Source organism: Puma concolor, chromosome B4 (assembly GCF_028749965.1).
Source record: "Puma concolor isolate L17-30 chromosome B4, mPumCon1.1.hap2, whole genome shotgun sequence".
In the NCBI taxonomy this organism is placed as follows: domain Eukaryota; kingdom Metazoa; phylum Chordata; class Mammalia; order Carnivora; family Felidae; genus Puma; species Puma concolor.
In genome coordinates, this window is record NC_141673.1 from 47,273,969 (window position 1) to 47,290,823 (window position 16,855).

The following is a 16,855-nucleotide window of genomic DNA, read 5'->3' on the forward strand; positions in this document are numbered from 1 at the left end:
ATTTTTATTTTGCTGGGTTTTATTCAATTGTCTTAGCTTGCTTTGCTTCTAACTATAATTAGAATCCCTCCTATTTGACACTATTAGTCAAAGAAGTTACAGTGGAAAAATCATAAAAACAGCAACCAAAAAACTCCAATGCTTTGTTTTATCTTAAGACATGTACATTTGTTCACACTAAGTATTTTTCATTTTTTTATAGGACTTGTTTTGTTAGTGTTGGTCTGAAGCTGGAGTTCTAGATCATATGGCTTATGGAAATCGTGCCCTTTATACATCATCAAACTTGCCCATTTCAGTTTGTTTTTTTTTTTTAATGAAAGAGAACACAGAAAAGTTTGTAAAGGATTTATGAATGCAGAATCCTGCACAGATTCAAACTTTGCACTAATTTTTACAATTGTCACCTGTACCTGATTTGACTGCAGTTTTCTTTACTGAGTCCTTTTTTTTCCCAATGAAAAACTTGTTTAACTTATACAATTATTTCCTATTTTCTTTGCACCTTCATGTTTCATTAATCTATGTAAAATTAAATGATGGGGCTTCGATAATGACTCTACGTACCATAAGGAGGTTTGGATGTAAGTACACCTTGGTGAACATGTAAAGCTCAACAGATAGTAAGAGAGGCACTGGGCTTAGTAAGAGACTGGCCCAAGAACCATGTGTCGCATGAGCACCAGCCTATTTCACAGAGAGAAGGAAAGCCACTGGTTAATGCCGTGGTAAAGTAGGGTTGGTTGGATGACAGCAGATGTCAGAGATAGAAAGTAAAATTTTTAAAATGATGTTTGCTCTGAGAGTTTTAGCTCCCAAGGGAATTTTCTCAGAGCCCCCTACCAAAATACCTGAGCTTCAGTTTCCCCTGCTGTAAGATGATAAATGATATTAATAGCAATAAACCTGTTCTACCAAATTCAGATGATTGTGGCAGGGATTAAGTGATATGCTGGTGAAGGTAGTTTTAACATTAAGTTGCTGCACCTGTGTTGGTAATATTTAGTTGGAAAGCCAGGAATGAAAGTAACTACGGTAACTGTAGGCAATCTGACATATCCTATACCTCTCATATGCTAATGCAATCCAAATGAGCCTGACCATCTTCTTTTTACTTATTTAGAGCCACTGTCTTTGTGATGATACATGTTTTTAGCTCAGAGAACAAAATCTTTTTGATTTTAATGCATAGAATTTAAAAAGAAAGTAACTTAAAAATACATTTTTTTCTCCCCAGGCAACTAAATTACTAGCTAGACCTCCTTCCTCTTCATACTCAAATAGCACTAATGTGGTGGGATTGAGAGGGAGGGTCAAAGAAAAAAAAAAAAAAGATCATAAAAATATAGGAATTTGCATTGCTTTGCCTTGCATTCTACTTTTGTGTGTTTGCAAGAAAATCATAAACCACTGATTATGAAGAGTTGGTTGATGTCCAGAATCTTTATAGTCAGGGTTCACTAATCACTTGTTTGTACAAGAGACACATGAGCCTCTGAAGACCTCTTTTTCCTCCAAATTATGGATTCTTGGAATCCATAGATAATTTCACTGAAAGGCTCAGTCCAGTTAGCAAAGAATAGTGATAATTGGGGGTTATATTCTGTGAGATAGCGTGCTCTTCTGAATTACCTACAATTAGTGTGGTTTCACTGTATTACCTGTAACGGAGCATTTTCCTTCCTTGCATTTTCTGCCTCTTTCACATCATTGTTAGCCCCACAATAAAGAAACCCTAAAAAGCTGTTCACAAAAATAACCTGAACCTGAACTTTTGCTCTTTAAACAACTACATTTGCAGCTCTCCCCCACCTCATATTCAAAAAGCACCCACACTTATCTGGTCTCTTTTTCTCTGTTCTCCTAAAAGGGGGGGGGGGGAATGTATTCAGTGTGTAAAAATAAGCTATTGTATCTCAGAAAGGAGATGGGATGCTAATTAAGGGTTGTTTGAATGAACAAGTCACATTGCATTGTCTACTGGGAGCTGACTGCCAATTGCATTTTTGGTAAAGAGTCAAGAAAAACATTCAAGAGGGCCCCGGCAAGCTTGAGACAGAAGCAAGCAGCGCTTCCATTTATCAAGTAGGTGCACAAGGCTGTTCAAGTATTGTTAAGAGTCAGGGTGCAGGCTTTGAGCTCCTGTTTTGCAGCTTTTTCCTACGGGTTTCAAGAGCCACCTTCCCAAGGAGGGGGCCTGCTGCTCAGGTCTCATCGTGGACAATGGGGCACGTATACCAGACCGCTGGACCGCTGAATGTCTCTTGCTTTGTTCAATACCTTTTTCAAGATTCTTTGTCACTCTTCTTGAATGCGTCCAGGAGGCATGGGTTTTAAGATACACAATAGCTCGGGTCTTACAGCGAAATAATTGAAGCTTCATTGAAAGAAACCAGGCAAATTGGTTAGTATCATTCTCTTTAACAAACCTGGGAAATTTTAGACATTTGGCACTAGTAAATGAGGAGAGAAATACATTGCTTTATTTTTAAAAGATTTCTTTTCTTAATGTTAACATTGTGTCGGCCAGAGTATGCCTTCAGCCTGATTGCCTTGGGGGCCTGGGTGTGGGGTGGCATGTAAATAGAGGTGAATATGATTTACTTTGTTTGGAAAAGGACCAGAATGTAGAGGATGCAAATGTGTTTTTATTGTCATGGATGAAAGAAACAGTGATTCCACAAGGGCAACTGACTTCCATCCTGGCTCTGGCGTGGAATGGCTACTACGTAGCAAGATAGAATCCCCGAGATGTGTTTCTGATACTTTACATGTCTTTTCCTTTAGTTCTATAAATCTGTGATTCTTTCTTTTGCTGCTCTTTTGAATCTATAAGTTCTTAACTTTTTTCATGTAAGGTCCTATGCCTTTGACATAGATATAAAGAAACAAGTATCCTGAGTACTAAAAGGTCTACCTGACTGAAGGCAACAAGTGAAGAAATTTCTCTATAAATGTGCATGTGTGTTTGCAAGAAAATTATAAGTTCTATTTAAACAGTATTTCTAAAATGAACATTGCTTCTCTGGGCACTTAAAATAAACAGCGGCATTCACACTTTACATTTTTAATCATTGAAATATGTAGTAAAATTCACAGGTTTTTTTTTTTTTTTGCAAATGTTTAAAAGACAAAATAATGAATAATATGAGCTTATATGTATGTTTGAATCTCATTTTGTAGTTTTCTTTTAATAATGTAGCTTGGATATCATAATAATGCAATATTTACTGCTTTATCTAATGCATAATTAAGTGATGATTGAATCAGTTAGATCAAAAACCTAAAAATAGAGCAACCATAATAAGAACAAAGTGTTTTAAATGCTTACTGTATGTCTGACTTTGTCTGAAGTGCTTTTAATGTATTAAATGATGAGGAAACTGAGGCCAGAGACATTACGTATCTTTCTTACAGATTCTCAGCTAATAATAAGAGGTGAAACCAAAATTTGGACCCAGGTTCTCTGGCTCCAAAGCCTGCACCTTAATTACCATATTATATTGCTGTGGTTGCAATATAATTATTATTACTCATTAAAACCTTCAAAGAGGATTCATCATAAAAAAATTTTAATAATTTTTTTTTTTGCATTTATTTCAATAGATACTATATGTGAAAAGATCCTGGAAGATATAGTACCATATATGTATTAAAAATCATTATGTCCTCTTTACATACTAGAGAGATCTCATTCTGTGGCATCTGAAACTTTACAAATACTCTTATTAGACACTTGAACTTGAAGCAGGAAAATTTGACTTGGCTCAGTCATTATGAAAGAACATTCCTCTTATGTCGAGTTATCACATGATAAAGTCTAATATTTGGATCTTGACTTCTTAATCCTTAATTTCTCAATTTAGTTCTCAATTTTCATGCGGAGTTTTGGGAAATTTTGCCCTTTTTTGTATGGGATTATTAGCAATAGTGTTTGACAGGGACCTGTAAAAACTGATACTTTCCTTCTAAAATTTTATTGAGATATAATTTGTATACCATAAAAGTCACCTGTTTAAATGTGCAGCTTACTGGTTTTTTGTACATTTCCAGCCTTATAAAATTGATACTTGATTTTTTTAAATTAATTAAATAAAAACTCTTGAGGCATTTGAATGAAAAGTACCCTAAGACCAGTGAAATCATTAATATCTGTTGTGTTCTTTTTTCCCCTCCTCCAGAAATGTGTGTTATACTGGCCAGAAAAGAGAGGAATTTATGGGAAAGTTGAGGTTCTGGTTATCAATGTAAATGAATGTGATAACTACACCGTTCGAAACCTTGTCTTAAAGGTAAGAAAAAGCTATAACTATCTAAAAAGTAGATGATATGAGAGGATTACATTTCTACTCTGAAATTGTTTACCCCAATAAGTGCTGCAGATTCAATTTAAAATTTAATAATGTCCGGGCGCCCAGATGGCGCAGTCCTTTGAGCATCCGACTTCAGTTCAGGTCATGATCTCACTGCTCCTGGGTTGGAGCCCTGTATCAGGCTCTGTGCTGACAGCTCAGAGCCTGGTGCCTGCTTCGGATTCTGTGTTTCCCTCTCTCTGTCTCTCCCCTGCTTGCGCTCTCTCTCAAAGAATAAAATAAAATGTTAAAAAATAATTTTTTTAAGATAATCTTTTTTTATTTTTAATTTTTTTTTTCAACATTTATTTATTTTTGGGACAGAGAGAGACAGAGCATGAACGGGGGAGGGGCAGAGAGAGAGGGAGACACAGAATCGGAAACAGGCTCCAGGCTCTGAGCCATCAGCCCAGAGCCCGACGCGGGGCTCGAACTCACGGACTGCAAGATAGTGACCTGGCTGAAGTCGGACGCTTAACCGACTGTGCCACCCAGGCGCCCCTTTAAGATAATCTTTAAAAATTTTTTAATAATGTCAAAATCAAAGAGCAATTATGATCATTCCCTCATGTATTTCTTTGTTGTCAGTTACTCTTAGTATGTGGAATAACTAAATTAACATAAGTAGGCATTCAAGAAATTCACTAAATCGGATGTTGTGATCTTCTAATCTCTGTAAATAAAACATCCCTGATTTAACATTTTGAATGCCTTTCAAGGCTTGTACTGGAGACTTTATCACGGTTTGGCTATTTTCTTATTTTTTTTAACCGGTATTCATTTTTGGGAGACAGAGACAGAATGAGAGTGCGGGAGGGACAGAGAGGGAGGGAGACACAGAATCCAAAGCAGACTCCAGGTTTTGAGCTGTCAGCACAGAGCCAGTCGCAGGGCTTGAACCCACGAACTGTGAGATCATGACCTGAGCCAAAGTCAGACACTTAACCCACTGAGACACCCAGGTGCCTCCCCAGCCCCGCTTTTTTTTTTTTTTTTTTTTTTTTTTGTCACTTTGGTCTAAGCAGCTTTTAGTAAGGTCTGGAAACTGAAAGAGAAAATCTGTTCTTGTGGGTGGCTGTAGGAAGCAAGGCAAACCTGAAGTGTTGACGAGATCTTCCCAAACTCGGAGTTACGGTAATTTATGGGGACTTTCCCCAGACCAGATTATGTCATAGAAAAGTTATCTTATTTAAATTATGGGCAGCAGATGCTGAGGAACGTTGCCATGGTACTGTTTTCGCTTCTAGAGAACAATCATCTCAAAGATTTCAATCCTAGCTAGAGCCTCCCTGATGGTACAGAATCATCACACAGAAAGTATAGAAGCCGAGCTGCAGTGAAAGTTTTTTTGTTTTTGTTTTTGGTTTTGGTTTTTTTGTTTTAGTTTATTTACTTATTTTTAGAGAGGGGAGGAAGTGGAGGGTCAGAGAAGGAGGAAGATAGAGAACCCCAGGGAGGCTCTTTACGGTCACCACAGAGCCTGACAAGGGGCTCGATCTCACAACCGTGAGATCATAAACTGTGCCAAAATTAAGAGTTGGACACTTAACCAGCTGAGCCACCCAGGCGCCCCTACACTGAGGGTTTTTAGAAAGGAATTCGAGATAGGAATTTCATTGAGTGCCTCACCTGTGCCAGCTCCCCAGCCGGGCACTGGGTTTTGAAATGATGTGCATGGACTCTCACTCACTCTCATCTAGTGACCCCTTCTAGCTCCTTATTACCGGGACTCCTAACTGCTGTTAGAAACTACAACTTGGGATGAATGTAGAAATTCAAATGTAGGGGCCAAATGTAAGGGTAAGTGTTCCTATGAGAGTTAATATGTTTATCATCCCTTGTCAAGAATGTTCAAAGAGCAGGAAACATGGTCCATTCAGATTCCCTCCCGGCTTCCTTCGCATCTACCATTATGTTTATTATAACAAATTACAAACACCTATCTAGCATATGTTTCATACGCATTTTCTATTTTAAATATCTATTTCTCAAGACTGTCAAACTTTGACATCAGCCTATTTGTAGTAAAGTTTTCTCAAGGTGGAAGAGTACTCTTCAGAAATCTCCTAGATCTTTTTTTTCCACCCAGACAGAAGTAAGTTGCCAGCAAGCTGGGAGTGATAGAAGGCATTCAGTATTGTGGTTTGGATGACTTTTAGTTCCACAAGTAAATGAGGCATTTGGTGGCTATTGCTATTTTCAGCAAGGAAGTCACACCCAGCATGTGAAGCATTACTGGTACACCTCATGGCCGGATCACAAGACTCCAGACAGTGCCCAGCCCCTTCTACAGCTCATGCTGGATGTAGAAGAAGACAGACTTGCTGCCACGGGCCGAGGGCCCGTGGTCGTCCACTGCAGGTAAGGGGTAACCGTTCTTTCTGCCTAAGCAACTGTCTAGCCTCTGTAAAGTCATCAGACAGATAGAAGTTGGGTTGTGCTTCCTGGTCGTGACTTTATTGGTAAACTAAAGATTTGTTGAAATTGGTTAACTGCTCAATGTTTGAGTTTGGATCAGGATGATACTTTACAGAACTGAAGCAGTATTCCCAGAACATTTAGGCAAACAATTACACAGTAGAGAAAACACCACTTCTAAATTAATGACTCCGGGAACAGGAGACTTTATTCAGGCCTCTACGTCAAAACGTACATCGATTGCTTTTGTATTGTCGGTCTCATGTACACTAGGAATGACACATATTTCAAGATTATTAATGGCTTTTTTGTTATTTCAAGATGGCACTGAACCATACGTGAGTTGGATCTTGATAGCATTTATTATTATGTCAAACTTGGTGAAAACCAGTCAGCTATTTTTGAAGTTTATTTCATAAAGAAAAAAAAAAACAGATGGAAGCAAATTTATGAAGTGGGAAGTGAACAAGTGGTAGTTCACCAAAAGGAGAACAAAGTGTTGTTACCAGAACATGGAGTATTGGGGGGTAGGCCGAGAAAAGCAACAGATGTCTATGGTGGTTCCCTTCCCTAACGTCTAACTTGAAGCTCTCCTCTCATAACTGATACCTCATTCCCCAGACTTTCCTTTTAGTGTGCCCAAACAAAAGCAAATAATTTTAAAGTTATTTCTATAACCAGCCATTTATACTTGGTCAAAATAATTTATGTTGCTTTGTTTAACCTCTTAAGCCTTGCAAGAAAGCTTTTGATGATAATATTAATAAATAAAATTATAATTATTTTATTTTTTTAATGTTTTTATTTATTTTTGAGACAGAGAGAGACAGAGCATGAGCGGGGAAGGGGCAGAGAGAGAGGGAGATACAGAATCTGAAGCAGGCTCCAGGCTCTGAGATGTCAGCACAAAGCCCTATGTGGGGCTCGAACTCACAGACTGTGAGATCATAACCTGAGCTAAAGTCGGACGTTTAACCAACTGAGCCACCCAGGCGCCCCGCTAATTATTTTAAATTATAACTTTAGTCTCCTTCTTCTTTGAGCCTTTATAGTTTAATTAAGAATCAAATTTACTATATATCTATTTATCCAAAGGAGTCATTATCCAGTTTCTAGCATTAGGCCTTACCCTAAACTTCCCTTAGGGGTGAGGAAAGACAGCCTAATTGGTCATATTTTAGGGCTGGAACAGTCCCCCACCCAAAATCATAAAACACTCAGGATATCTAAAATGAACTAGCCATTTCCCCTATAAAACCAGCTCCCCTTCTGATGACTATTTCTAAGAATAAGACCAGCTTTTTTCCAGGCACTCAATATCTACTGTTGACAGTTATCTTTGGCCCTTCTCTCAACTCCAGCCTCAGTATCTAATCAGTCACCAGATTGGCTTTCCCTTCAAAGCTTCTCCCATAATCATCACTTCCTGTCCAACCACCCAGGTTCAGGCCCTAATGACCTCATACATGTATTTTAGAAGTAGTCAACTAATTGCACAAACACACCCCACTTCCCTATGCCCCACCCCCAGCCCAGCCTACTCACCCACTTCTCTTGCATGATGTTCCTAAAACCCTGGGTTTTATTAATCCTGGATCTGTGGATGAACTACAGGGGTCAGTGAACTCTTTGAAATTACTTTAACAAACTGGAGTACATAAAGTTATGTGAGTTTTTCTGGGGAATGAAAGTCCATAGTTTTTATCAAATTCTCAAAAACAAAACAAAACAAAACAAAACACAAAGCATCACTATTTTAGAGGATGAAGTTCAAACTTCTTAGTTTTCCATGTAAGAGCATTTATAGGCTCTAATGAAGTTTCGGGGTGATGGTGAGGTGGTCCAGAGCTGATGACCAAGAAAGAATTCTTGAGACATCTGTGGTGCAAAAAGTTGGTTTTATTAAAGCATGGGGACAGGACCCCCGTGGGCAGAAGAGCTGCATGAGGTCATGACCGGTAACTCATTACATACTCTTGGTTTGGGAGGGGGTCAGGAATAGAGTAAGTCTCTAAGATATTTTGGAAGCAAGGTTTCCAGGATCTTGAGGTGCTAGCTGTTGCTAGGGAGACTCCATTTATTACCATTTAGTAAAATCTCAATCATGAGACTCTTCAGATGTATATTGGGGGCCGTAAGCATAGAGTATGATTGCCAGCATATACCTTGGGGGAATTGAGAAAAAAGAAGTTTCTAAAGGAATTTTTATGCGTTGAAGGAGACTTACAGGATCCTGGGAGATGGGAAAATGTTAAGCTAAGATTCCCTTTTGCCTCTAGCAAAATGTCATCATCTGAGGCAGCTGAACTCCTAGAGGGAGGTCACTCTGCTGGTTTCAAGGACTTGTCAATGGGCTATAGACAGCAAAGGAATTTAATTTTTCATTTGCCTTAGTTTCCTACATCACCATGGCAAGCACTTAAACCCCTTTCCTTTTGTTCTTGGGTAGCTAGGAGTGTCCCAGGAATACGCATTCCACCTGGAGTGGGGGAGTATGTTAGCCTGTACTTTACCCTCGGCTTGCCCCACGGTCCTTCATCAGGCTCCAGTGTGTCTGCCCAGTCTTGTTTCCCACTATTCCTCTAAAATAACTTTCCTTTCAGGCCAAGTTAGTCTACTTACTATTGTACATCATATATCCTGTTCTGCAGCAATTCTTTCCATTCTCGTACATGGAATATTCTGATTCACAATAACCAAAATGCCCTCCATTCATAGGGTCCAGTTCAAATTCTATCTCTTTAGTGAAACAAACTCTTTATAGACTCTTTAACTAAAAGGGACCTCCTTCACCTCTGAATTCCTCTGCACTCACATTCAACAGGAAACAAGCACCAAATATGAGAAATAAATGCTATTTGAGTGCCAGGAAGGGAACTATTAATTCAGAACATGAGGACTGAAGAAAGCCTCTAAGAGTTGGGGTAATGTTGAACAAGATCTTAAAAAATAACCAACGTGTGTGGTTTTAAAGGGTGGTAAAGAGGGCATTTTTGACCAAAGGAATATCATTAACACAGAGAGAAAAAATGAAAAATAAAAGCCATTTTTTTTGTAAGGATTCATGTAAATGAGAAAAAAAATGGCACAAAAGGTACAAAGAGAAGAGTAAAAAGACCTAAAGCTTGAAAGTTAGCCACTTTCATATTGTGCAAGTTCACAAATTCCATGGTAGGGAGCTGAGACGTTATCTGTAACCACTGGAAGGCATCTACAGTCTTTGAGTAGAGAGTAATATGCTCAGATTCCCATTTTAGAAAGATGAACCTAGCAGCTGTGTGTATCGTGAATTAGTCCAGGAAGAGACTCAAGACTTGGCAACCATAATGAGATCATTGCTAACCATGAAGTAAGGAGGTGTCGAAAACGTGAGCACAGTTTATAGAAAGGAAAGCATGGATCCGAAAAGCTTCAGTAGAGGTGGAAAATATAAGAATTGGTAACAGATTGGATGTGGGAGGTGAGAGAGGAGAGATGTTGGAGATGGCTCCAAGATTTCTAGGCTGGAAAACTTGTGGCTAACTGGTAATGCCATTGAGGGAAAAGATAATTAATTCTGTTTTAGATACATTGAATTTAGATACATTGAACTAAAGCCAGTGCAAAATAGTAACATCAAGAGTTCCAGCTAAAAAATGGAATGCTAATCTAGAGTTTAGGAGAAACTTAGGGAATTTAGATGTAAATTTGAGAGAAATTTGCATAAAGACTATTAGTGGTAGAAATTGCTGAGGAGGGCGGAGAGGAGAGAGAGGAGGAATATGGAAAGAGAGTTAAAGGGCTTATTAGGTTGATAATTTACCATCTAAGGCAGATGAATGGGGCAAGCCCTCCTGGACAGATGGTGTTTTTATTCAACTATCACCTGGACATAAATGACTCAGAAATATGTGCCTCTGGCCACAGGCTTCTCCCAAACTGAATTGAATCTTCAGTTTTTCACTAGAATCTTCAACATCAGTCTATCCAAGACCGAACTCCTCACCGCCCCCACATCATCCCTTCTTCTAGAATTCTCCCTTTGTCTCATTGGCGCTTCCTTTCTTTCGATCCCCTAGATTCACGTCTGTGATGTGTTTAAGTCTTTCTCCTCCTTTCTAGTGCCTATACCTTACTTAAATTTAGGTCCTAATTATTCTTTGTAGAATAATTACAATGCCTTTTTCACTATTCTCCTTCCAGCCCACACTCCCTACTGCATATAACTCAATGATCACTACACCAGGCCAGGTTAGTAATCTCAGCCTGAGAGCTGCTGTCGCTGTTTTTACTAACCCTGGCTGCCCATTTCAGATTTAAACACCCTTTTAAAAGAATGTCTTTTATCTTGGGGAGGAGAGTGGGGGGATGGGCCAAATAGGTGATGGGGCTCAAGGAGGGCACTTGTTGTGATGACCACTGGGTGATGTATGGAAGTGTTGAATCATTATATTGTACCCCTGAGACTAATATTATATTGGAATTAAATATAAATAAATAAATAATAGAATATATTTAATCGTTTCTCCTTTGCATCCACCTTTTTACTCTTTGTCTTTTCAGCGCAGGGATAGGTAGAACGGGGTGTTTTATTGCCACATCCATTGGCTGTCGACAGTTGAAAGAAGAAGGAGTTGTCGACGCGCTAAGCATTGTCTGCCAGCTTCGTGTAGACAGGTAAGTGTCCGCTGGACCGTGCAACAGAGAAGTCACTTCACACATAGCGTTATCAGCCACAGCCTCATCCCATCAGTCTGACCTAGTAAACATCACAAGCTCCAAAGTCTTAAATCTCTGTAGAGACCTGTGTAAGACGCTTACGTATATCTTACATTAAAAAGCCATCAAGGAAAGCGTTATTTGCAACACCGACCATCAAGAACACAAAACTAAAAGCTTATGCTTAATCCTTCCTCATCTCTAACACAGGTATTTATGGTGTAGCTGTTCCCTCTCTGTCTTACACCCTTGTTCCCTTCTATTTACTCTGCATTTCCATTTGGCTTAACTGGGTCGTTCACCTTAGAATCTTGATTGTTTGAAAATGAGGCGTGTCATACTACCAAAAATCATCTTTTTTCTCAGTCTACTTTTTTTAATGTGAAAAAATGTAGATAACAAAATGTATCATCTTAACCATTTTTAACAGTACAGTTTAATGGTGATGAGTATATTCACATTATTGTGCCTCCAATTTACAGAACTCTTTCCATCTGGCAAAAACTCTGTACTCATTAAACAGCAGCTTCCTGTTCCCTCCTGCCCCCGGCCCTTGGTATTTTACTTAGTGTAATATCCTCAAGATTTATCGATGTTGTGGCGTGTGATAGAATTTTCTTACTTTTTCAGGCTGAATAACATTCCATTTTATGTATACACTGTATATGGTTTATCCATTCACCCATCAATGGATACTTGGTGGCTCCCACCTTTTGGCTATTGTGAATAATGCTGCTATGAACATGGGTGTACAAGTCGTTGTAGAGATTCTTTTAGATATATACCCAGAAATGAGATTGTTGGATCATACAGTAATTCTATTTTTAATCTTTTGAGAAACTGCCATACTGTTTTCCACAGTGGTTACACCATTTATATTCCCACCAAAAGTACAGTTGTCCCAACTTCTATACACCTTTGCCAATGCTTGTGACTTTCTATTTTATTTTTTGTTTGTTTGGTTGGTTGGTTGGTTGGGTTTTGTTTTTTTTTTGATGGTAGCCATCTTAATGGGTGTGAGGTGGGTGAGTTGTTTTTATATGGAGACAATTTGATCACCTTTGTGATGATCTGTGTTTATCTGTGTTGAAAACAAAACAAACAAGAAAGGTCTCTTCTTCCTTGCTCCACAACTAAGCCTACCCGGGTAGATGAAGAGTTGAGCCACTGATGGAGAAAGTACACAGATGCTCTTTGAGAACAGGCACAGAAAAAGATGCTGTACCAGCAGATGGATAGCCAGCCTCTCTGCTCTGCAAGTCAGTGTACTATTGTGGAAATGAGTTGTTCTGCAAGGCTGAAATACTGCGTTCTCTTCTTTTATTCATGCAGCAAATATTTATTAATTACCTCCTATGCCCAAGGCATCATTCCAGATGCTACACGTAGAGGACTCAACAAGATGAGTGAAGCTTTGCTTTCCTAGAGTTTACATTCTAATGCAAAGAGAGACAGACAGACAGACAATTAAAAAAAGGAAAGAAATGAATGGGATAATTTCAGACAGAGATAAATGTTGTGAAGTAAGAAAACAAGAGGGCCATGGGAGAAAGGTCTCTTGGACTTGAGCCCTGTGTCCTCCTAAAAGTGCAGTTACCTCCCAAGATTCATCCAACAAATATTTATTGAGCACCTACTATGTCCCAGGTCCTTGGATTTCAATAAAAGATACAAAATATTGTTCTAAAAATTCAGATATATGTATTATTTAAAGTAGGATCTGTCTCATAGTAAACCTTCAGTAAATGTGAACTGTTATTATTATCTTCATTATTATTAAAATTATCAATACAGCCTATCTCTAAAAATTAAGCATTCAGATCCCTCTGTCCAGATGAGGTTTTCCTTCCCCATCCCTATTATTGTTCTTATCTCTTCTTGAATAATAGCTTCAAGTCCTTGTAGGTGTATCTTCCCTCTCTTTTTCTTTCAATTTTGCCTGGCTTAATAGAGGCTGTTCATTACAGTGGTTAAAATTCTGGACTCTGGAAACTGATTGCCTGGGTTTGCATTATGACTGCTACCATTTTCTGGTTGTGTGGCTTTAGGCAAGTTGTGAGACCTTCCCTTGTCTGGGGTCTCTCATCTGGAAAATGGAAGTTATACTTCTAGCCACATGCTCTTGTTGTTGTAAGGAGTAAGAGTAAGATTGTAGGTTCCTGGGGAGCCTGGGTGGCTCAGTCGGTTAAGCATCCAACTTCAGCTCAGGTCATGATCTCATGTCTCATGGGTTCAAGCCCCACATTGGGCTCTGTGCTGACAGCTCAGAGCCTGGAACCTGCTTTGGAACCTGTGTCTCCCTCTCTCTCTCCCCCTCCCCTGCTCACCCTTTCTCTCTCTCTGTCTCTCTCTCTCAAAAATACATAAACATTAAAAAAAAATTTTAATAAAATTATTTAAAAGAAAAGATTATAAGTTCCTGGCACATAATAAACATGCAATCACGTTTAGCCACTGTTGTTACCAATATATATAGCGAGAAACCTGAAGGTACATCTATAAACTGAAAGTAACAATATATGCCTCACAGGGCTGCGGTAGTATAAAGATGAGATTACATCCATGACGCACTTGGTAGAACATTTAGCCTATGTTTCTAACGCTCTCTCTACCCCTCCCACTTCCTCCCTTTCCATACCCCACATATAACTGCTTCCAAAAATATTTTCTTTCTTTACATAAAATCAGCTCCACTGATGTCTCCTGCTTCTCTTACAATTGCTATCTTAGTCTCCTTCCATCTAGTACTGCCTGTCCAGCTGGAATAGGGTCCAATTTTTCACTCCAGACTCTGGAACCTACCTTCACCCAGAAGTGGGGCCTGCGTCAGAGGGTAGGGAATAGCACCGAGTCAGCCTGGAGCTGTTCCCACGGTGACCTTGATCTCTCCTGCTTTGTGCTTCCGTAAACAAGCCTCCTACTGCTGGGTACCCCAAATCCCTCAAGGACTCCAGTTCAAACCCCTGTACCCTGCTCTCTTGCCAGCTAGTGCCAAAATTCCATAAACGCCAGATCCCCACATGGATCCAGGCTGACTCTGAACAGAGCTGATCTCCAACACTCTCTCTGAACCCTTTTTAGAACAACACCTTGGGTTTAATTTGCTCATTTTGGAGGCTTTTGTTATTCTTAAATCTTGGCTCTTCACCTTCCCATCTCCCACCTCCTCAACCTGCTTTTGTAGCCTGACCTCCACCTTGATTTCCATTTCCCCGTCACATTGCCCTGTCAAATCTACCCAATAGTCCTCTAGCTTTGAATGGAATCACAAGTACATTTTTTAAACCATATCACAATGCCTCCTCTATCGGTCCCTTCCTTCCTAAAGCAAACGGTCAGAAATTTTAGCCTTGGCCTTCCATCACCACCAAGGTCTCCCCACAAGGCTTGTCTTTTTATTGCTGATAGGATCTCCAAAACATATCAGAGCTTCTCTGCTGATCCGAAGGCTCCCTGCCCCCTGCATTTGAATTCCTGCCAGTATGTATCTGGAAATCATTCTAACAGATTCATTAATCAACATCTCTTCTATACACATTCTTTCTGAGCAGCTGCTTCTGTGGTTTATGAAATGGATCCTTTCTTTAAAACCTTCCTCGAAACGCCTTTCCTTTGCCTGCCTTCCTTCACAGGATTGAAACAGATTTTCTTTTTCTTCTCTTCCTTCTGCTATGCAATCCCCTAGTTATTATGAAAAGCAAGACAAAAAAACTGCCTCCTTTCCTTCACCCCATCCAACTTCTTTTCCCCCAGGCTTCTTGCCACTTGCTTCAGTTTTCAATTGTTTTTTTCTGCCACACTTCATCTTTAAAATTCCAGTTTGTAGGGTGCCGGGGTGACTCAGTCGGTTAAGCATCTAGATTTTGGCTCAGGTCATGATCTCACGGTTTGTGAGTTCGAGCCCCGTGCCTGACTCTACACCTCTGTCCAGCTTGGGATTCGCTCTCTTCCTCTTTCTCTGCCCCTCCTCTGCTCACTCCCTCTCTCTCTCTCTTTCGAAATAAATAAATAAACTTAATTTTTTAATAAGTAAAATAAAATTCCAGTTTGAAGGTGATTGCTGCCATTGACCATATCATTAACTCATATGCCAGTAAAAGAAAAACTGGCCCCAGAAGATCCAAACACCCACCTTTCTACTCCTGTGGCTTGTCATTCATCAGTTCTTCAAACCTTATCCCCAACCCTAGTTTCTGTGGCCACCTTTCCCTTCAGTCCTGAAACTGTCTTCAGACATTCCAGAATGCACTATTGACACTTGGAAGTTTTTAATCATGGCCTCTCCACCATGGCCTTCAAAACACATGTCTTACATGTCTCATTTAACTCCCAAAATGAACCCAAAAGTAAGAAAAGAAGTATTCCTCGGCCCTGTTTTGTTCAATAAAGAAACAAAGAATTCAAGACATCAAGTAACTTGCCCAAGATCATGTAGTTAAAAGACTGGAGAAATAGACCTTTTTGGAATCTAGGACTTCTGATTTCTAACTCAAAAGGCATGACCATTGTAGATTAAAGTAAACAGTCTTTTGGAATATGTTTATTGCAAAACTGCTTGACAAGAAGCATACCTGTTTGATAATGCTTTGCCAATTAAAAAAATGCAGTGGTACCATAATTTTTAAAACAAGGTCTAGTATGAATGAGAGCTGTTTCATGAAGAGACAGAGTGATACTGTCAGCAGTTGCCTTAAGAATATAATTTAAGGAACATAGGAAAGTTGCCTCATCCCAAAATGTCTGTCTGTGGAGGATACCTAAAATATCTGTGTATGGTGAATGTCTGAAATATCACTATTAGAGAACCAATCTTTGGTTAAAAGAATCATTCTTTTTTAAAGCTCATTGAATGTGGAGGAGAAGGTGAGAGTGACACCTTATGCTTTCTCAGTTATTAACCTTTTTTTTTCAAAAAAAATATTTATTTATTTATTTTGGGTGGGAGAGAGAGTGCAAACAGGGGAAGGGCAGAGAGAGTGGGTAAGAGAGGGATTCCCAAGTAGGCTCCGCACTGTCAGTGCAGAGCTCGATGTGGGACTTAATCCAATGAACCGTGAGATCATGACCTGTCAGCTAGACCCTTCAGTCTAAACAATGTGATCTGTCCTTTCCAGCTAGAGTAAGGTAGCTAGAGAGAACATAACTCCATGCATTAGGAATACATTCAGAACTTAGTTTTGATGAAAGGGAATTGAAGAGAGGGCCCCAGAAGCTGGGTACTCCCTGCAGTGGAGAAGACTAGTAGAGAGCCGTGGGTACTGGGGAAGTGAGGGGCATGAAGGGGAAGCAAAAGAGCTTACAAGAGATTCCTTGGGCAAGAGCAGCTACCAGGGCCAAGTGCAGTATGAAAGTGTGAGGCTTCTTTTTAAAAAAAAATATTAAATTTT

At 39.4% G+C, this 16,855-nt stretch overlaps 1 protein-coding gene across 1 annotated transcript in view; it reads left to right on the plus strand.

The window, feature by feature from the left end:
- PTPRR (protein tyrosine phosphatase receptor type R) overlaps window positions 1–16,855 on the plus strand; it is a 244,264-nt gene that overhangs the window by 214,534 nt on the left and 12,875 nt on the right. The window contains 3 exon segments of the mRNA XM_025926367.2: window positions 4,182–4,292; window positions 6,556–6,713; window positions 11,313–11,426. Coding sequence (XP_025782152.2) covers window positions 4,182–4,292; window positions 6,556–6,713; window positions 11,313–11,426 — 383 coding nt within the window.